General features: G+C 41.2%; 1 protein-coding gene across 1 annotated transcript; it reads left to right on the top strand.

Moving 5' to 3' along the window:
* The first annotated feature begins 4,294 nt into the window (after window positions 1-4,294).
* On the top strand, window positions 4,295-10,262 carry Zxdb (zinc finger, X-linked, duplicated B). The gene is given in 1 exon segment (NM_001419557.1): window positions 4,295-10,262. A coding segment is annotated over 1 exon segment (2,685 nt). The 5' UTR covers window positions 4,295-4,707; the 3' UTR covers window positions 7,393-10,262.
* Window positions 10,263-22,709: the final 12,447 nt, after the last annotated feature.

The following is a 22,709-nucleotide window of genomic DNA, read 5'->3' on the forward strand; positions in this document are numbered from 1 at the left end:
GAATTTCAAGTCTCTGAAGAAAGAAATTGAAGAACATCTCAGAAGATGGAAAGAACTCCCATGCTCATGGATTGGCAGGATTAATATAGTAAAAATGGCCATTTTGCCAAAAGCAATCTAATCTACAGATCCAATGCAATCCCCATCAAAATCCCTACTCAATTCTTTATAGAGATAGAAAGCAATTTGCAAATTCATTTGAAATAACAAAAAAAAACCAGGATAACAAAAATTAAGTTCTGCTAGAACTTCTGGGGGAATCACTATCCCTGAACTCAAGCAGTATTACACAGCAATAATGATAAAAACTGCATGGTATTGGTACAGAGACAGGCAGGTAGATCAGTGGAACAGCATTGAAAGACCCAGGAATGAAGCCCCACACCGATGGTCACTTGATCTTTGACAAAGGAGCCAAAACCATCCAATGGGAAAAAGAGAGCATTTCAACAATGGTGCTGGTTCAACTGGGAGTCAGCATGTAAAAGAATGCAGATCGATCCATTCTTATCACCCTGTACAAAGCTTAAGTCCAAGTGGATCAAGGACCTCCACATCAAACCAGATACACTGAAACTAAGGAAAAAGTGGGGAAGAATCTCGAACACATGGGCACTGGAGAAATTTTCCTGAATAAAACAACAATGGGTTATGCTCTAAGATCAAGAATCAACAAATGGGACCTAATAGAACCGTAAAGTTTTTGTAAAGCAAAGGACACTGTCATTAGGAGAAAACAGTAACCAACAGGTTGGGAAAATATCTTTACCAATCCTACAACAGATAGAGGGCTTATATCCAAAATATACAAAGAACTCTAGAAGTTAGACTCCAGAGAGCCAAATAACCCTATTAAAAACGGGGAACAGAGCTTAAAAAAAAAACATTCTCGGCTGAGGAATATAGAATTGCCAAAAAGCACCTAAAGAAACGTTCAACTTTCTTAGTCATCGGGGAAATGCAAATCAAAACAACCTCATGCCAGTCAGAAGGGCTAAGATCAAAAACTCAAGTGACAGCAGATGCTGGTGAGAATGTGGAGAAAGAGGAACACTCCTCCATTGTTTGTGGGATTGAAAACTGTTACAGCCACTCTGGAAATCAGTCTGGAGGTTCCTCAGAAGATTGGACATTCTACTATGTGAGGACCCAGCCATACCTCTCCTGGGTATATAGTCAAAAGATGCTCCAATATACAACAAAGACACATGCTCCACTATGTTCATAGCAGCCTTATTTATAATAGCCAGAAGGTGGAAAGAACTCAGATGCCCTTCAACAGAGGAATGGATTTAAAAAATGTGGTAAATCTACACAATGGAGCTCAGGTATGAAAAACAATGACTTCGTGAAATTCATAGGCAAATGGAATGAACTAGAAAATATCATCCTGAGTGAGGTAACCCAATCACAGAAAAACACAGTTGGTATTCATTCATTGATAACTGGATATAAGCCCAAAAGCTCGAATTACCCAAGATCCACAGACCACATGAAGCTCAAGAAGAAGGATGAGCAAAATGCAGATGCCCCCACTCCTTCTTAAAATGGGGAACAAAAATGTCCATAGGAGGTGATATGGAGGTAATGTTTAGACTGAAGGAACGGCCATTCAGAGCCTGCCCCACATGTGGCCTTCTTAAAAGGGGGAACAAAAATGTCCATAGGAGGTGATATGGAGGTAAAGCAAAGACTGAAGGAACGGCCATTCAGAGCCTGCCCCACATGTGGTCCATATATATACAGCCATCAAAACTAGATAAGTTTTATGAAGCTAAAAAGTACATGCTGAAAGGGACCAGATACAGATATCTCCTGAGAGACACAGCCAGAACATGTCAAATACAGAGGTGAATGCCAGCAGTAAACCACTGAACTGAGAATGGGACCCCCGTGGGAGGAATCAGAGAAAGGACTGAAAGAGCTTGAAGGGGCTTGACACCCCATATGAACAACAATGCCAACCAACCAGAGCTTCCAGGGACTAAACCACTACCCAAAGATTATACATGGACTGACCCAGGGCTCTAACTGCATAGGTAGCAGAGAATAGATTTGTTGGGGCACCAGTGGAAGGGGAAGCCGTTGGTTAGGCCAAGTTTGGACCCCCAGTGCATGGGAATGTGGGGGGGGGGAGGAGGTGGATGGGCGGGAACACCTTTATGTGGGGAGTGGGAGTGGATTGGGGATTATGGACAGGAAACCGGAAAAAGGAATAAGATTTGAAATGTAAAGAAAGTAATATGTCTATATATAAAAAAAGAAAGAAACCACAAACCCACACACACAAATAGATACTGGATTTGTGCTACAAATGGGAGTATGTGCCAAGTGGAGAAATCTAGACCTTTGAGAATAATGCGTTTTGAGCCGAGGGAAGTTGATATGCCTATGAAGAGAACGTTCCTCGATATCCTACACAAACATCATGTAGGTTAAAGACTGGTTGTGAGAGGCCAAAAACATTTGGATCTTAGAAGACCATGCAGAGACTAAATTGTGTGCATTTCCTTCCTCCTACAGCCTTCCATTCTGTCTTCTTCATGGGAGTTTGTTTGCTTGGCAAGTCGGACACCACAGCGCTTATTGGCTCTGGCCCCAGAAAGTGTTTCTCGTTTTTGTTTGTGCTTACCTTTTTAAATTAATCAGCAAGGCCTTACATTCACTGATGGTCTTTCAGGCATAACTTGCTCCTGTAGTTCCTCCCCATTCCTGTTGTCCTTCATGGGCCTTCTGCTTTACTGCCCCTCACCCTTCTTCCTTTCTCCCCAGTAGTCTCCTTTCTGCTTTCAGGTCACAGGTGACAGCCATCACCCGCCCAGCCTTTCTCAAGATCTCTATTTTCTCTCTCTGGAGCTTGCTTTTACTCCACAAACTATTTCTTAGTACATATATCTTTAAAAGAAAAAAAGAAGAAGGGAAGGAAGACCTTAGGCAGGGCAATCGTTTTCTTTTAACGAGTGACTGTAGAATTACCGAGATCTCTTCCTGTTCACACGATACACTACAAAGCAAGTTTAAAGTCAAGCAACAAGGGGCCTGTAGTGTGCACACAGGGGCTTTCATATAGATGTATAACTTCTCAAACCGTCGCCCACGGAAATGGAAATGGACCCTAAACTGCTTAAAGGAGCCCAATTTGTACCGTGCCTTGTACAGAAGACAGAAGCCAAGTTTCATAAGCAGGAGACTGTAGTAATAGTACCCTGAGTGTTGACCACATGGAGATCGAAAAGAAATATTTTGAAGTTTATACTTGAGGCAACAGGATTTCTCTCTGTTGCAAGTGTGCTGAAGATGATTCCAAAGACATGTTGGGCCAGCTTGAGCTGCCTAGTGACATCCTGCCTCAGACAGAAGCCCCCCCCCCCATAAAGTATAATAGCCCAAATTGTCATTGTTTTATAAATCTGGACATATGCACAAGTCACAGATTGGCCAGCGATTCTATTATTGGAGATATACTCCAGACAGGCCTTTACATGGGTCTTCCACGATTAAGATACGAAAATGTTCATGATAAAGTGGAGGGGGTGGGGAAATGTCAGGAAAAAAAAAAGAGAGAGACAACCACCACCATCATAACCTCCTCTACCACCACCAACAAAAAATACCCCTGAGAACTCCACTGCCCATTTACTGCAGAATGGCACGATAGCCTCACCGTTCTATATACTCATGCCTAAATGCTTGTTAATAATGGCGGGGATTTCTGCCCATAGTAAGCAACTTGGATGGCTCTGGAACATAACCCATCCTGGAAGAAGGAAGCCATATTAAGAAGCTTGCAGTATGCTTTCAATTGCACAGTTCCATATAAACTGCATTGTGTAGGAATGCGAACTCCATAGCATTACCTGGGGAGAACTGGGAAGCAGGCTGGATTTTCCAGATTTCATTACTAATTGTTTCTGCTGCCAGGTTTTACACCTGTAGGCCAGAGGGTGCCAATCTGTTTTGGCCCCATTTCTTGTTTTGACTCCTGCAGCAGGAGGTCAAAATCCTAAGCATGTGAAAGACTTTTACCCAGGCTCCTCATGGTAACCAATTCTGAGTATTAGAAGTTACTGGGAGCTCGCAGGCTTGTGTGTGCACGCCCGCTGCGTGTGTGTGTGTGTGTGTGTGTGTGTGTGTGTGTGTGTGTGTACGCGCGCGCGTGTGTGTAGCGGGCATCTCCACCAGAAATGGTAAGGTCAAGGTAGATTATTTCTTGCGGGCAACATAAGTTTATCCTGTCCGAAGTGTTCTCCCCCCTCCCCTCCCAGCAGTAAACACTTTCCAACACACTGCAAAGTGCCAGGGAACAAGCTCATCTCAGGGAGAGGCCGCGATAGGTTTATTTGATACACAGGGTGAGGTAGGGATTCGAGTTGTTTTCATTGGCTAGGTGGCTGGGTGCCTGAGCAGCCTTCTGGATGAACTGTCATTCTCCTTGACTTCCGAGGACCTTGATTACTTTGTAACACACTCTGTGGAAGTTATTGACTCGCCTGAGACTCTGCCTCTGGGCTGTCTCTTGTGTTCCAGAGACGCGGTACCAGAATATTTAAATCACTGTGGCGTTAAATACGTTTTAATATCTGATAGGGCCAGTTTCTGCGCATTGCACTTTTTTTTCCTTTCAGGAACGTGTTCGGGCCCGCGGCAGGGGGCGGGGTCGCGCCTCCGCCTCGGCTCTGGTTCCAGCCGAGCCTCACTGACGCCGAGATGGAAATCCCGAGGCTGCTCCCGGCTCGCGGGACACCACAGGGCGGCGGCGGCGGCGGCGGCGGCTGCTGCCCCGCGGGTGGCGGCGGGGTCCACCGAGCCCCGGACGCTCTGGCTTGTCAGGCCCCCACGCGCCGCCTCCTACTGCTCCGGGGGGCCCAAGATGGCGGGCCGGGGCCGCGGAGCGCAGAGGCCCAGAGGGCCTCCCGGGGCCTGGGCCCGAGCCCCAACCGGTTGGCGCCGAGGCCGGATAACCGGAGCGGAGGCGGAGGCGGCGGAGTTGGCGGCGGCGGCGGTGGTGGCGGCGGCGGCGGCGGCAGCAGCAGCAGCAGCAGCAGCAGCGGCGGCGGAGGTGGTGGAGGAGGAGGCGGAGGTGGAGGAGGAGGAGGCGGCGGCGGCGGCGGCGGCGGTGGCGGCGGCGGCGGCAGCGGCAGCGGCGGCGGCGACGACTTCTTCCTGTTGCTGCTTGACCCGGTGGGTGGCGATGTAGAAACAGTGGGCACGGAGCAGGCCGGAGGGCCCGTGTGGAGGGAGGAGGCCGAGGCAGGCCCGGGGCCCGAGCGGCGCCAGAGCGGCGTGAACCCAGCGGCCCGGCCCAAGCCGGGCCCCCGCTGCCTGTCGGCGGTCCCGGCTGTGTCCCCGCTTCCCGCGGCCGGCCCGGGCCCCGGCGCGGGCCCGGGCCCTGCGGCGGCGGCGGCGGCGGCCTTCGCGGGCACCATCACTATCCACAACCAGGACTTGCTGCTGCGCTTTGAGAACGGCGTCTTCACCCTGACCACGCCCCCGCTGCCCGCCTGGGAGCCGGGGGTCGCGCCGTTCCCGCAGCCGCAGCCGCAGCCGCAGCCAGGGGCACTGATCGCCCCGCAGGCCGCCGGGTTTCCGCCCGCCGCCGCCACCGCCGCCGCCTCCTCGGCGCAGCTGGGCGACTGTCCCGAGCTGCCACCGGACCTCCTGCTGGCGGAGCCGGCGGAACCCGCGGCCGGCCCGGCGCCTCCGGAGGAGGAGGCCGAGGCCCCGGCCGCCGCCCAGAGCCCCCGCGGGCCTGTGGTCCCGGGCCCGGGCGTGGTGCTGTACCTGTGCCCCGAGGCGCAGTGCGGACAGACCTTCGCCAAGAAGCACCAGCTGAAGGTGCACCTGCTGACGCACAGCAGTAGCCAGGGCCAGCGGCCCTTCAAGTGCCCCCTGAGCGGCTGCGGCTGGACCTTCACCACGTCTTACAAGCTCAAGAGACACCTGCAGTCGCACGACAAACTGCGGCCATTTGGCTGCCCGGTGGAGGGCTGTGGCAAGAGCTTCACCACCGTGTACAACCTCAAGGCGCACATGAAGGGGCACGAGCAGGAGAACTCCTTCAAATGCGAGGTGTGTGAGGAGAGCTTCCCCACGCAGGCCAAGCTCAGCACCCACCAGCGCAGCCACTTCGAGCCCGAGAGGCCTTACCAGTGTGCGTTTTCTGGCTGCAAGAAGACGTTCATTACTGTGAGTGCCCTGTTTTCTCACAACCGCGCCCATTTCAGGGAGCAGGAACTCTTTGCCTGCTCTTTCCCGGGCTGCAGCAAGCAGTATGACAAGGCTTGCAGGCTCAAGATCCACCTGCGGAGCCACACTGGGGAGAGGCCTTTCCTCTGCGACTTTGATGGCTGTGGCTGGAACTTCACCAGCATGTCCAAACTCTTAAGGCACAAGAGGAAGCACGAAGACGACCGCAGGTTCACCTGTCCCGTGGAGGGCTGTGGGAAGTCCTTCACCAGGGCCGAGCACCTGAAAGGCCACAGCATAACCCACCTGGGCACGAAGCCTTTCGTGTGCCCCGTGGAAGGCTGCTGTGCCAGGTTCTCTGCTCGCAGCAGCCTCTACATCCACTCCAAGAAGCACTTGCAGGACGTGGGTGCTTGGAAAAGCCGCTGCCCGGTGCCCACCTGTAACAAGCTCTTCACGTCCAAGCACAGCATGAAGACCCACATGACCAAAAGGCACAACCTCAGCCAGGACCTCTTGGCCCAGCTAGAAGCTGCCAACTCTCTCACCCCCAGCAGTGAACTCACCAGCCAGGGGCCGAACGATCTCAGTGGTGCCGAGCTAGTGTCTCTGTTCTCCGATGTGCCTGGCCACAGCTCTGCTGCGGTGCTGGACACGGCCCTGGTCAACTCTGGCATCTTGACCATTGATGTGGCCTCTGTGAACTCGACCCTCGCAGGAGGTCTCCCTGCCGAAAATAGCAACAGCAACCATTCCTTGGGGCAAGCGGTGGACCCTCGGGCCTTGAGGGGGCCCCCCAGTGACCTTCCCCAGAGTCTGGATACCTCTCTCTTCTTCGGAACCACCTCCTCCTCGGTGGCTGGCTATCAGCACAGCCCCTTGGACATGGACGATGTCTCTGCTGGGAATGTGGGGCTCTTTGGCTCCTTGGCTCTGAAAAACTCAAGCCTGGAGCCCCAGGCTTTGACACCCAGCAATAAGTTGACCGTGGACACGGAAGCTCTGACTCCCTCCAGCACCCTCTGTGAAAACAGTGTCTCCGAGCTACTGACCCCAGCCAAAGCCGATTGGAGCATGCACCCCGAATCTGACTTCTTTGGGCACGAGGAAGAAACCCAGTTCGGATTCTCCCATACGACAGGAAGCCATGGTTCTCAGAAAGAGACAGATCTTATCACGGTGACTGGCACCCCGTTTTTGGTATGAACCGACTCTGCCTGTTCCCTGCCTGCCTCGTGGCTCAACTTTTTTTTTTTTTTTTTAATCACACTCAAATGTGAGAATGTTCTGGAAGGAGTGCTTGCTTGAGTGGCCTGCCTGCAGTTCTTTCTTGCTGCCTTGCGAAGGAACGCATCTGTGGACTATCGATTTAGGGATTTCAGGTCTCATCTTGAGTCTGAACTGAGGAGTTCTCTGACTGAGCAAGTCTCTTAACCTAGCTGAGCCTTAATTTTTTTCTTTTTACTCATACAGGAGGTTGTTTAGGTTAGATTGCTTCTGTTGTCTTTTTAGCTGTCTAGAATTTGTATTATTTTGTTATTTTTGTTTTTTTCTTCAAAATCCTTGGGGCACCCCAAACTGTGGTATGCTCTTGTTTTGTATATAAAGAAAATTAAATTATATAATAATGAATATATACTTTGCACTTGCCTTCATCAATTTGAATCCACAAGTTATTTTAGTTGTCTTTATTCTCTTCCCCTTTAGTATTATTTTTGAAGGTGCACCAGATAGCAGTTTATTCATAAATATTTAGTATAGATCTTTAGACTTCATTTGAGCCCTTTAGAAAAGTTTCTTAATTTCTTTACATCAGTTAAATTTCATGTTTTAAACTTCATATTGTTACATATATGCTACCTGGTTTAGTATTTCTTAAGATCCTGAAGTATATTTTAATGTGTATGTTCCATTTCCCTGTTTTACTTAAGAATGTATTCATTGAATATAATTCTTCTGTGTAGAATCTACTACATCCAGTCAAAATCTTGCTGATTGTGTATTCACTTGATTTCCTCAATTTAGTAGTTAATGTCTTGGTCAAGCTAAAATATTACTTTTGCATTCATGTTTTCTAGAGTGCCCCATCTTCTTTTATTAACTTTAAGTGTTTGCCTTTCTATTTTTGGATACTAAGTCTTTCCTGGTCTGAACATTTGTTTGTGATTACTTTTTCTTCTGCTATATCCAATTGTTCTTGTACTCTCTTAACACTTAGGGGAGGAAGAAATGTTTAAAACACTTCAAAAAGTTCAGTATAAATATTATTCAGTGCCAGAATATTTTCTTAAATGATGTTAAAGGTCACAAGACAAAACAGCAAAGAGAACTGGATTTGCTGATGTTCTTATTGACATTTCTGACATTTTTTGCTGGTGTTAGGGAGGCTGTATTGTAGAATTGCCATCCACGACTTTGACATGAAGGAGACTCAGGGTCCAGTTTGTGCTCTGGTGTTGGGGAGGTTGTCTTGAACATACTCATCTCACAAAACCTCAGTTTCCTGTTTACTGATGAATGTGTATGCACATGACTAACATTCCTTAGACTTTTCTTCTCAGTTTTCAACACATACATAAAAGTATAGATTTCAGCACATTTTAATGACTTCATATGCATCTTTTACATATTCAGTTTTCTTGTTGCTAGGGGCAAATAAGGATAATTCAGCCATATTGGTATTCAGTCAATAAAAGTGTTGTGAGGTTTGTGGTGAAACAGAAAAGGGTCTCTTTTTTTCTTACCCTGAATAATTTTTCTCTTAAATCATTGTTAGAAAAAACCAGAAGTGGAAACACTGCTCATGTGCTTACATAGCTCTCCATTTGATCAGTCTGTCAGCATCCTCGTTCTGTTTCTAACATCAGGCTTCTCTGTGACTGTGGAGCCTTTCACTCTTTCAAAATCTGATAAAGGAGCAGAGGGTGATGATATCCTTCGTGATCTGAAGAGAGCAGTGTTTATAGTTTTCCAGAAGTGAAAGAAATTGCAAGATTGAATGTCAATTCAATAGTGTATAAACTCTTGTACAGAGAGTATAGCATTTTTAGTTTAAGGAATGTTTTCATACATCTTTTATTTTTGTTCAGAGCAACCATGTAAAGTAGTTTTAGCCAAGTCTGCGCATGTTTCATATTATAGTTTAGCCAACTCACATTCCAGCTGGTTTTGAGTATGACTGACAATTCTATATATAGCTTCACAAAAGAAGAAGAGATTTTTTTCACCTCTCCTGTCTGCAACTTTTAAGATTCATTCTCTTTCATAACTGGTTGCTTTGTTCCAACTTAATTGGTTTCTGTTAGCTTCTGCTTACTATTTTTACAACCCAATTCCTTGCCTATGCATTCCAGTCGTGGTATACCTTTCATTTTCTGTTTGTTTAATGGATAGATATTTTTTCTGTGACTATCCTTTCAACATTTTTTCTCATGACACATTTTCTTCCAGTGCAAGCATTTACTGAGTGTATACAATAGCTCTGTGTGTACAGTAAGAAGCTATTTTCTGAGCTTAAATAATACTGTGTGTAAATATGATTCAAGGCATAAATGAGATTATTTTTTATGCTGTTCAAATGAGAAGTAAATTTGTGTTTCATTCTTTCTATTTAAAAAGTCTTTACCAGGGAGTTCTGCTAATACTTTCTTATTTGTTCTAGTGTTCTAGTCCAGTAGTATTTGCATGTAGATGTCTATGGATGACAAACTTTGGAAATGCACTAAAAATTTGCCACTATGAAATGTTTCTTTGTTGTGTGTACGTTGGTATTTATACACACCCACAGATACTCGCAAATATTTTAAAAATGGTTGTACTCATTTAGTGAAAATGAAAAGTAGACATACTTTTATAAATCAGAGAAATGCTTAGAATTTTATTTTGTCTACTCATTTGACAGTTTTCCATGTTTGTGTTGAAACTATTTGTATTCATAAGATATATTTCAAAAGTGTTATTCATTTGAAAGTTCCTAAATAGACCACTATTTTTTGTGTGTGTTTGGCAAATAACTCTGTCAAGGATGAGCTAAATACACAAGTCATGAAAATAAAGTAAATTTATAAACATGAAAATAAATTAATGCTGTGGTCTTATTTCTTTAATTTCTTAAAGTAATTTCTATCCAATAGAAGCACAAACTATATTTTCCCTAGTTACTCCAAGAAATTTCAGTGAACAAATGCTACTTTTCTTAAAGATAGCAGATTTTATTTGTGCATGTCCTCATAAAGTTTTATTGAACTAAGTTTTTCAAATTATTTCTATTTTAGCATGTTTTATAGTAAAATGTTAAAGAACCACTTTGTATTTTTAAGGTAACAATGTTAATTTCTGTTATTGGTGATATAAAGTTGTTAGCCACAAGGCACTAACCATTTATCTTTTTAAACAAATTCATTTATTTTTATGTGCATTGGTGTTTTGTTTGTATGTATGTCTATGTGAGGGTGTCAGGTCCCCTGGAACTGGAGTTAGAGATAGTTATGAGCTGCCATGTGGGTGCTAGGAATTGAACCTGGGTCCCCAGCAAGAGCAGTCAGTGCTCTTAATCGCTGAACCATCTCTCCTGATGACTCCTTTTAATGCTGCAGGTTTCAATCTTATTATTCTGAGTCTCTTTAATTATTGGTTATTTCATAACAAAATAGCTTAAGAGGAAGTACGTTTCTAAGGGCTGTATTGATCATATTGATTATGAAGTAAAAGTATGTTGGCCTTTAGTTGACGATATGGTGCAGTGGTAGAAAATTTGCCTAGTCAGCATGAAGAATTTGATTTTTACCACCACAAAAATAATGAGTGTGTGTGTGTGTTACAAAAGGATATGTGCAGATATGTCTGTATTTTTTATATAGATGTACTTTTGCAGGTCTGTTGTTTACCAGTCAATATAATTTAAAAAAAAAAAACCTACTTGAGCAGTAAGCATGAATCCTGAATAGACTATGATAACTTTGTCTTTATGTTCCTATTAAGGAATCAGGTATGGGTACAAATTATAACATACTGAAGCTTCTTTGAACAGACTGATATATGTGTTACCTTGACCTTTGAGTAAAACACACTTGACAGGAGATAGGAAATTAATGTATTATATAGTTAAAGAGTAAAAATAAGTTTAATTTTCTATCAAAATAATGGAAAGGTGAAAAAAGGCAAAATGGTGTGAATTTTGTTCTGAATACATACAACAGCCAGTAAATGTTTTAATAGAGAAGTCAATGAAATTAATAAAAAGTTATTTTTGATAGGCCTGTACAGGTGTACATGGAAAAACTCAAATAGAAAAACAGAACATTTTTATAGCCATTACAATGAAGTATGAAGCCAGGAGTGGTATCACTGAGTTTGAAAGAGAAGGCAAATATATTAGAGATATCATTTGAGATTTCACTGGCATATGGAGAGAGGATATTATTAATATTTTAGCAAGATATAGATGTTATAGAAAGACTGACAAGAGGAACTGGGAATGGTAACTTGGGTGTACTTGGGAATTGTAATCAAAAGAGAGGAATTGGAGAATGACCATATAAGTTTGGTGCATTTAATTAAATGACAAGTGATGACACAATTATTTATAAGCTGTCAATATTGTGGTTTATTCAGATTCTATATAACAGTAGAAGACCACTTCCTCTTTCTTTGTTCCCTCTTGCATTCTCTGAACTACCTACACAGTTATTGTTATATCCCCTTGAAGTACAAGAGGTATTTTCATATTGTTTTGAAAGATCTGATCTGCCACCAACTAGTATGGTAGTGATTTGACTTAAGGACTATATAAGCACTTGAATTGAGGTTAATAAGAGTAAGAGTTAAAATTCTCAATATGTTTAAGTTTTAATTTTAAAACTTGGACAATATAAAGTATTGGTTTTCTGTTTTGACCAATGATAGGAATGCATTTCATGATGGCCATAGGAAATATATTGTTTAGTTCATTTTTTTTCTTTTTATAATTTTTTTAAATTTAGTCATGGAAAATTTGATATCTAAATTGAGATGTATTATGAATGTAAACTAAAAACCAGGATTTAAATGTGTAGTATAAACACTTACATATTTTTGAAGTGGAAACTGAAGGGTTCTTTGGAAAGTCAGTTGGATGTTGTTTTGCTGGGGCAGACATGTAAAGGGACGTTTTGTTAAAATGGACACAGGTAAAAGGCTAAGGCAGACTCCTAAAGGACCATTTCACTGAATGAGACACAGGAGAGAGCAAGCATATGGAAGGACATGTGATAAGGATTCTTTGCTAGCAACACACATGTATCGGTTTGCCATACATTGTGTAGTTGAGCTGCATTTGTCAGGACTCCATAGAGAGACAGAACCAAAAAAAAAATTCTGGTGGTGAGCTGCAGTTTCTTGCCACTTCTGCCTATTAGGGATGATTGTCAGAGTGATGCCAGGGGAGACAGGTGTATATGCTGAGGCAATACCTGTGCTGAGACAAGACCCGTGGAGAATATGTTGTGCTTGGTGATGGGCTGAGCTAGGCTTGTTTATAGAGCTAACTGTGCAAGGCTTGTGAGTCTCAAGTCTTCATTGATCTTCAGTTTGCTGAGAGAGGCCTAGCTGTCTCTGCTTGGTAGTGCCACAGCTACTGATTCCTGTATGCCATCCCGACTCTACCGAATTGGACTGCTGGTGTATCAGTGAACTGTTTGAGAATGGATTGGGCTGCTGCTGCTGACCTGTGAACTGAACTGCTGACTTCCAGAAGACACAGAGTGAAGTTGCTCCAAAGCACCTTTCTAAACAGGTCTACTTTCCCCATATTCTTTCTTCTCTACTTCCTCTGGTGGGTGGGGGGCTACAGGGAAGGTTAAAATGTTTAAGAAGCATCATTAAAAATAAGGTTTGAAATAATTAAAGTTACATATTTTAGTTGTGATTGCATGAAGATTATTTTGAATATATTTGTTGAAAATACTAGAATTAATTTTCTAGTTTCTTTTGCTATTAAATTTTGGTTTATTTGCTTAAATTTTTGTAATAGGAGATTGCCATATAACCCAGGTTAGTTTCAAATTTGTTTTAACCTCTTGCGTTCTGAGATTATAGATATGTACCAAGACACTAAGACGTTTTTACTTTCTGTATAAAAACATTCTTTTACTTATTCTTCTTTCATATATTACATCCTGACCACAGTTTTCCCTCCTTTCTCTCTTCCCAGTCCTTTCACTTGCCTCCCCTCCACCATCCATTCCTTCTCTGGTTGTCTTCAGAAAGAACCGGCCCCCCATGAATATCAGATTGTGGTAGGTACCTCCCCTCATATTAAGGCTGAATGAGGCAACTCAATAGGAGGAAAAGTATAGTCATGAGCTTTTCCACCTGGCCTCTTTGTTCCCAGAAATGACAACTCTGAGACTTAATATTTGATGAATAAACACCTAGACCAAAAGTTTTGGCTTGTTCTGTGACTGGCTCAGGCTTAATCACCCACTTATTCTATTCTAAGTCCTGCCACATGGTTAGTTACCTCTCTTTAGTTTAATGTGATCATCTCCTTTAGTGTTTAGGGCAAATCTTTCATGCCTGACTATTTCTCAGAATCCCCTCTCTGCCGTATATTCCCCTTTCTAATCCTGCTCACTGCCTATAGGCTTTTTATTGATAGGTGATGTTTCCACACAGTACATAAGCAATTCTCTCTACAGAAATGGACCTCTCAGACAGGCCAAAGAGTCAGAGATAGTCCCTGCTCCCACTGTTAGAAGTCTCACAAGAAGACCAAGCTACACAACCATAACATAAAGGCAGAGGGCCTAGGGCAGACCCGTGCAAGCTCCCTGTTTTTTGCTTCAGTCTCTGTGAGACCCTATTAGCCCTGCTTAGGTGATTCTGTGGGTCATGTTCTTCTGGTGTCCTTGACTCCCTGGCTCCTACAGCCCTTCCTTCCACTCTTCTGCAGGGTTCCCAAGTTTCATATTATGTTTGACTGTGGATCTCAGCATGTGTTTCCACCAGTTGTTGCATGAAGCCTCTCTGATGACAACTGGGCTAATCATCAATCTGTGAGTATAGCATAATATTAGAATAATTTCGTTGAGTTTTTACCCCAGTCATGTTTGATTCTACGTTGGTCTCTGGGCTATCCAGCCTCTCGAACCTGGCTCTCTAGGCAGTGTCAGGGGTGGGCTCATCTCTGGACCAGTCATTGCTTGGCCAGTCCCACAATTTCTGTGCCACTTTTATCCTCTGTGCCACTTTTATCCCAGCACATCTTGTAGGCAGGACAAATTGTAGTCAGGGGTTTTGCGGCTTGGTTGGTGTCCCAGTCCCTTCGACAGAAGTCTTCCCTGGTTAAAGGAGATAACCGGTTCAGGTTTCATATCCCACATTACAAAGAGTCTTAGCTAGAGTTAACCTCATGGATTACTGGGGGTTTCCTTTGCACTAGGTGCATACCTGAGATGCCCTCCACCAATTCTAGTTATGTCTCCCAGTACTCCCTCCATTTCGTCCCCACCTAATCCTTCCTTTTCCCATCGCAATGCTCTCCCAGCACACCTGTGATATTTATTTCTCCTTCCCAGGGAGATTTATGCATCCCCCTTGAGCCCTCTTCGTTACTTAGCTTCTCTAGCTCCATGAACTATAGCATGGTTATCCTTTAGTTTATAGCCAATATCTACTTATAAGTGAGGACATACCATGTTTGCCTTTGTGAGTCTGGGTGACCTCCCTCACGATGATCTCTTTCTACTTCTATCCATTTGCCTGTATCCTTTTACTTGTCCTAATGTAGCTACCAGAAAATTGAAAACTATGTAAACAACTCTTGCTGTAACTGCAAAAACTAAAATATAAAATTGTGCTTTAAGGTCTTGTTTTATTAACTACACCAATCTGGTTGTTACTTACATCCCTCAGACTGCCGCATATAAAAATGTGGTATTCTAATTCTCCTCTCTGTTTAAAGCTCTATTTAAAAAAAACAGTAGTTTTTTATGCTTAAGGGTAAAACAAAACAAACCCCCAATAAAACCTTAATGTCTTATAAAGTACTGCATTATAATCTGGAGGACAGTATTTTATAACAGACTTCAGCAATTACTTTATTAGCACATAGATATTAGCTTTCCTTATAGCAATTTCCAAACAAAATTTGTTTTGTTTTTTCTTCCCTTTTTTCTCCTGATTCCCATTCTCTAATGTGTATCTTAATACCTTCATATTTTCCCTCCTTCCCCAGTCCCTGCCACCTATACTTACTCTCACACCTCCTTATTTATTATATACATACAGACATCAAAAATTAAGATCTGCAAATGAGAAAGAATATATGATTTTTATTTGAGTCTTGGTAGCCTGCATAATATATTTTGTAGTTTTATCCATTGTCCTGCATATTTTCATGATTCACTTTTTAAAGCTGAGTATAATTCATTGGTGTGTATGAATCTTGTTTTCATCAATATATTGTTGAAGGACTTCGAGGCTGTTTCCGTTTTCTTGCTATTGTGAATAATGTAGCAATAAGCATTCAGGTGCACTCATCCATAGTAGGATATAGAGTCATCTGAGAATATGCCTGGGAGTGTGTATAGTCCCGGATTATATAGGAATTCTAGGTCTAGCTATCTTGTTTTTAGATAGGGTCTCATTATATACCCTTGGCTGTTGTGGTACTAACTATGAGTAGACCAAGCTGGCCTCAGACTCATAGATCCATATGTCCCTTCCTCCTAAGTGCTGGGATTAAAGGCGTATGTTATCATGCCTGGCTCTAGTCTAGCTTTTAGAATTCTCCATCGCTTTCTGTAGTGACTACACCAGACTCTACTTCCACTGGTAGTGAATAAGTTTTCCCCTTTCTCCACATTGATTGTCATTTTTTTTTATTCTTAGCCATTTTGAAAAGAGTAAGACAAAAATCTCAAAGTAGTTTAAATCTTCATTTTTTATATGCTAGGGATGCTCAACATTTAAAAATACACACCTCTCAGCTATTTGTATCTCTTCTTTTGAAAATTCTGCTTAGTTTCATGTGCCAGATTTTAATTGGGTTGTTTTCTTGGTGTTCAGTTTTTCCCCTAGGTTTTTTAAAATTTATATATTATAGACAACACCTTTCTGACAAGTGTATGACATGTAAAGCCCTCCCCCCCATATGTGGACCACTTGTTTGGAATGATACTGTTGTTTGCCATCCAGACTCTTAGTTTTGTGCTAGCTCATTTGTCAAGGACACTCTTAATGCACGTACTCCATTGATCCTGTTCAATTAGTGCCCTACTTTCTCCCCTCTCAGACTCAGGTTATCATATCTTATGATGACATACTTGATTTATTTGAACTTGAGTTTGGGAAGGGTATTAGATAAGGATCTAGTTTCATTCTACATGTAGCTTATCCAGTTTGACCAGTACTATTTTTTAAAGATGCTGTATCTTCTCCAACGCATATCATTGTGCTCTTTCTCAAAATTCAGGTGACTGTCAGAGCATATACTTCTGATTAAGTCCTCATTCTGTTCTATTTATGAGTGCATTTGTTTGCTGGTGCTATCCGGGTTTTACTATAGCTCTGCGGTAGGACTGAAATTGAGGATGCTGATGGTCCCAATGGGGCTTTATTGTTTCAATTATCCTAGGTCTTTTACATTCCCGCATGAATTGAGTTTACTTGTATATTTCTGTGAAAAACCGTTTAGACTTTTGATGGGGATTGTAGATTGCTTTTAGTAGGATGTCCACTTTTACAAAATTAATCCTATGCATTCCTGAGCATGAGAGGCCATCCACCTTCAGATGTCTTCTTCAGTTTCTTAATTTTTTATACAACTTTTCACTTGCTTAGAGTTATTTAAAAATATTTTATTTTACTTTAGTATGTTTTGCTTGAGGCTATAAAAGGTATTATTTTCTTGATTCCTGTTTCAGAATATTTGTCATTTTTATATAGGAAGGCTATTGATTTTGTAACATAGTACTTTGGTGAAAGTATTTATCAGCTGTAGAAATTTCCTGGTCTTTTTCTTATAGAATCATCATCTGCAAACGGGATTGCTTTGATATTTTCTTTCCTATTTGTATCCTCTTTATCTCTTGATACTTATTGCTATAGCTAAGATTGAATTCAAGCACTATTATGAATAGATGTGGAGTAAATGAACACATTCATTCTCATTCTCTCTCTCTCTGTCTGTCTGTCTGTCTCTCTCTCTCTCTTCCAATATCCACTGTTCATCCTTGCAACCTCTCTCCAAAAATAGAACACACACACACACACACACACACACACACACACACACACACACACACACAAATAACAACAATAACAAAACCTAGGAAACATCTCATCCTGGAAGCTGCAGTGTGTCACAGTGTGTCCCACAGTATATCTCTGTCTACACATCTTCATTTACATGTTCATTGCAATGAGTCAGGGGTCTGGTTCAATATCTTTGTCTTCTATGACACCATCAATATTGGATCCTCATTGGAACTCCCTCCAGTTATCCTGTTGTTGCCCTGTATCATGGAGATCCAGCAACTTTGAAACAGCAGGGCTGACCTTTTCCTGCATCCCAACCATTTGTAGATGATAAGTTTGATAGGATATATGCATGTAGAAATTCAACTATTTCTTTTATATCTTCTGGTCTAGTGGAATACAAAATTTATTTTGATTCTTTGGCATAACTTTAATTTTTTCTATTGTTATTTTCTTTTTTATTGGATTTTTATTTACATATCAAATGTAAATAAAATTCCCATTTTCCCTTCCACAAATCCCCTCTCCCCTTGCTTCTATGAGGGTGTTCCCCCACCCACCAACCCACCCCTTCCTGCTTCCCTGCCCTGACATTCCCCTACACCAGGGGTCCAGCCTTGGCAGGACCAAGGGCTTCCCCTCCCATTGGTGCCTAATAGGCCATCCTCTGCTACATATGCAGCTGGAGCCATGAGTCTATGGATGGAATACAAAATTTTAAAGTATGTCCTTATGATTCTATGAATTCTCTCAGTGTCTGTTGTAAAATCTTGCTTTTCAGTTCTGATTTTATTGATTTGTGTCATATTTTCTTTTAGTTAATTTGGCTAAAGGTTTTTTAGTCAAGTCCATCTTGTTAAAGAACTCTGTTTCTTAATTCTTTCTGTTGTTTTTCATATATATATTTGATTAATTTCAACCCTGATTTTGGTTTCTTTTCATAACTACTTTGTTGTCATTCTTGTTTTTCCAAGCCTTCCATTGCATCATTAAGTTGTTAATTTGAGGTCCGTAATGTTTTTCCAAGTAGATACTGTACTATAAATATTCTTTTAGAAGTGCTATCATTGTACTCCACAGATTTGCGTATGTTATGCTTTCGTTTTCATACATTTCCAGGAATTTAAATTTTTTCTTCATTTTTCCCTTAGTCCACTTCTCGTTTGGCAGCATATTATGTAGTTCCTATATCTTTGTGTACTCTCTGTAGTTCCTATTATTGCTGTTGATATCTAGCTTTATTCCATAGGGTCAGATAGAATGCAGAGCGTTAGCTCAGTTTTCCTGTATTTGTTGAGACTTACTTTGATGTATGTTTAGTTTTAGAGAAAGTTCCATAGACTTCTGAGAAAATATGTATTCTTTCTTGTTTTATTAGAATGTTCTGTAGATATGTTGGGTCCATATTGATTTATGGTATCATTCAACTCTAGTGTGTCCCTTTATTTTTTGCCAGTTAACTTGTCCATTGGTGAGATTTAGTATTGAAGTCATACATAGGTCCCATATTGAAATTATCTGTGGTTTTACATATACTAAGGATTCTTTTATGAAATTAATTACACCTGTTTTGGTGCATATATATATATATATATATATATATATATATATATATATATATATATACATACATATACACATACATACACACACAAATATATGTTGTATATATGTGTGTTGTATATATATATGTATATATATATTTGTGTGTGTGTATTTGTATATATTTGTAACAGCTTCTTGGTGGATTGTTTCTCTAATGAGTATGAAGAGATCTTCCTTGTCCCTTTTGACTAATTTAAGTTTGAAGTCTGTTTTGTCAACTATTAGAATCGCTAGACGTTTGTATTTTACATTCATTTGCTTGGATCTCTTTTCATCCTTTCATGCTAAGGTTATGTATTTGTTGGTAAAGTGTATTTGTTGGAGACAGAGAAAAGATAGTTCATGTTTTCTAGTCAAGTCTTCTGGTCTGTGTCTTTATCGGGGAATGAAGTCCAGTACTACTCAGAATTGTAGCTCTCTTTATCGGGGAATAACGTCCAGTACTATTCAGAATTGTAGCTCTCTTTATCGGGGAATTACGTCCAGTACTATTCAGAATTGTAGCTCTCTTTGGCTACTCTGTGGGTCCATTTTCTTCCGCCCTTCTCCACCCTTCACTTCTACCATCTGGACACTGGGTGGGAGAGAAAGAAGGGTAGAGGGAAGAGAAGAAGAAATCCCAGAATGGGGCTAGGAAAGGGGGCAATGGTATCACTAGACTATGTCCTCTTGATTAGGAGGGTTGAGTTCCTTGGGGCAAGCTTGATTTTTGCTGTAAGGATATCTGATTTCTTCTTTTCATCTCTTTGCACACAACTACTTCACAAACTGCATCAAACAGCAACGAACAGCAACCAGTCACAAACATGCAATCAGCCCCTTCTATCGGGACTCTAGTATTTACATATCCTCTAAAAAGTCCCCAGAATTCCAAATGTCACACACCTCTAGAAACTATCTGCAGCTGGAAAATCATGCCCCTGCTAGAGCATGAGGCAAATTGTAGTCTCCTGCTGTGAAGCAGCCCCATTTCTCCAGACCTAGGATTAAAACGGAAACATATTCCCATAATGTTTTTGTATTTAAAAAAAAGAAAGAAAGCAAAAGTCTCAGTACATAGAATTATTATTGAGGGATGTGTGTTCTTGTCATTTTGTTGATTTTGTGGTGATTCTTTGACCTCTTTTGTTTATTTTTCTCTTGGTTGTGTTTATTCTATTTTGACTCAAATAGTACTTTCAGTATACTCCATAGAATTGGCTTAGTGGTCATAAATGCTTTTCATTTTTTCTTGTGGGAAATTTTATTTCTCTATTAATTTTAATAGTTTTGCTGGATATAATATTCTTGGTTGAGAGTAATGTTCTTTGAGAACTTGAAACACTTCTTTCCTTGCCCTTTTGAGTTTTGAAATTTCTGTCAGATAATCAACCAGGTGTTATTTCACCTTTATAAGTGATTTGAGTTTTTCTTGCAGTTTTTAATATTCTTTCTTTCTTCTACTTTTAATGTTTTAATTTGATGTGCCATGAAGAGTTTCTTGTCATATCTGTTTGGAGTACTGGAGGCACCAGGAGGGCAACTATGTAAACAGTTTTATCATGCAATTTTTCTGAAAATGGAATCTGTGCCTTTGATGCAATAATTCTTCTCCTTTTCCATGCCTGTACTCTGAAAGTTAAGTCTTTTCATGGTACTCAAGTGGTTTCCTTTCTTCTGTTCATGGTTCTTCTGTTCAGTGATATGTACATATCACTGAATTTTAAAGTTGTACAATTTCTCTATATTGTCTTCCAGCCCCGATTTCCTCATGATCTGTTCTATTGGTAAGGTCTTGTATAGAGGGTTTTATTTGTTTTTTTTTTCAATTTTTGCATCATTTCAGTTTAGTTTTTCTTCAATAATCCTGTGCCTTATTTAATTATATTTTCATATCATGTATTAGCTTCCTTATTTCATTCATTTCTCTTTTTTTAATCTTTGAATTTTGTGAAACCAGTTTAGACAGTGTTTTGAAATTTTTGTTTGGAAGATCTTCAAGGCCATTCTCATTGGGTTCCATTATTATGGAACTAGTAATTTTGGGGGGAGACATGTCTTGGATTTTTATGTAGATTTTTCTCTTTTGGGGACAAGATTTATGCATCTGGAGTTAATTGATTGAATGAGAATATGGGCCTGGGGATGATTGTCTGGGTAGGGCTTGCCAGTCAGCACCAGGAGCTGGAGAAAATATGGAAGCAAGGGCAGGATACTCAGGGTGCACCATCCCTTATTGGTAATCCCTGGGACTGGAGCAACAAAGGAAGTCTGGATGCAGTAGTTAGGGCCTAGCTTTCTCTTCTCTCTCATGTAGGAAGTTGGGCAGATTGGGAGGTACAGGTTGAGTGGTTGAGGCCTCATGGAATCTTACTTCTATGTGGTGGGAGCTAGACAGATTAGGAGGTATATGCCCTAGGTATTTTTAGAAGATTATAAAATTATGTGTGTGTGTCTCTGTGTGTATGTGAACATAAACATAACTATTTGCACATGCCTGACCATGCATAATAGGCTAGAAAAAAGCATCAAGTGCTCTGGAACTAGCATTACAGGAAGTGTGAGCCACCCACCTGGTGCTGGGAACCAAACTCAGGTCCTCTGTAAGAGTGGTAAATGCTCTTAACTGAGCCTTCTCTCTAATCCCTTCCCAGGTAGTTGTAAAATATTCAGCTTGCACAGATTTCATTATGAATATTTGTGTCTATATTCAATAGAGAAATTAGGTATTTTTTTGTTGATGGTATATTCTTTATTGATTTTGGAATCAAAGTAATAATGACAATTATCTAAAAAAATAATGATCCTTTTCCCTTTTATTTTATGAAAAATTTTGAAGAGCAAATGCAAATTTCTGGTAAAGTTCAGCGTTGAACTATACATTTTCTTAACTGTGCAACTTTTAATTGATGCTCCAGTTTCCTTGTTTGAGTCTGAGTTGTTTGCGTATTATGCTAAGTATTGTATCTTGGAATTTGTCGGTTTCTTCTACATGTTCCTCCTTACTAGAATACACGTTTTCAAAGTATTACATAGTAAAGCCGCACAATTTTACAGATAACTGTTGTAATGTCCTTTTCACCACTAATTTTAATAATTTTGCTGTTCTTTCATTTTGTTAGTTCTACAAAGGATTTGTCTATCTTTTCTAGTAAGCCACTCTATCTCATTAAATCCTTCTAATTGTCCTTTTAGCCAGTCTCAATTTCATTAATTTCTCCTTTGATCATTATTATTTCTTTCTGTCCAGTAATTTTGTGTTTGGCATTTTTCTGTGTTTCTAAGAATTTGAACTATGTCATTAGACTTTAAGTTTTGTCCGATTTAAAAATGTTATGTATTTTTGATCACTATTTTTAAGATTTATTTATTTAATCTGAGTGCTCTATTTGTATGTACACATGAGTTCCAGAAGAGGGCAGCAGATCCCATTACAGATGGTTGTGAGCCACCATGTGGTTGCTGGGATTTGAACTCAGGACCTCTGGAAGAGCAGCCAGTGCTCTTAACCACTTTAGCCACCTCTCCAGCCCTAATCTATTTATTTTTATTTTATATGCATTGGATTTTTGCCTACATATATGACTGTGTGCAGGTGTTGGATCCTCTGGAACTGGGTTACAGACAGTATGAGCTGCCATCCCCTAGAGCTGGGCTTATAGACAGTGTGGGTGCTGAGAATTGAACTCAGGACCTCTGGA

The sequence above is a fragment of the Rattus norvegicus genome, chromosome X (genome assembly GCF_021556685.1).
Source record: "Rattus norvegicus strain SHRSP/BbbUtx chromosome X, alternate assembly SHRSP_T2T, whole genome shotgun sequence".
In the NCBI taxonomy this organism is placed as follows: domain Eukaryota; kingdom Metazoa; phylum Chordata; class Mammalia; order Rodentia; family Muridae; genus Rattus; species Rattus norvegicus.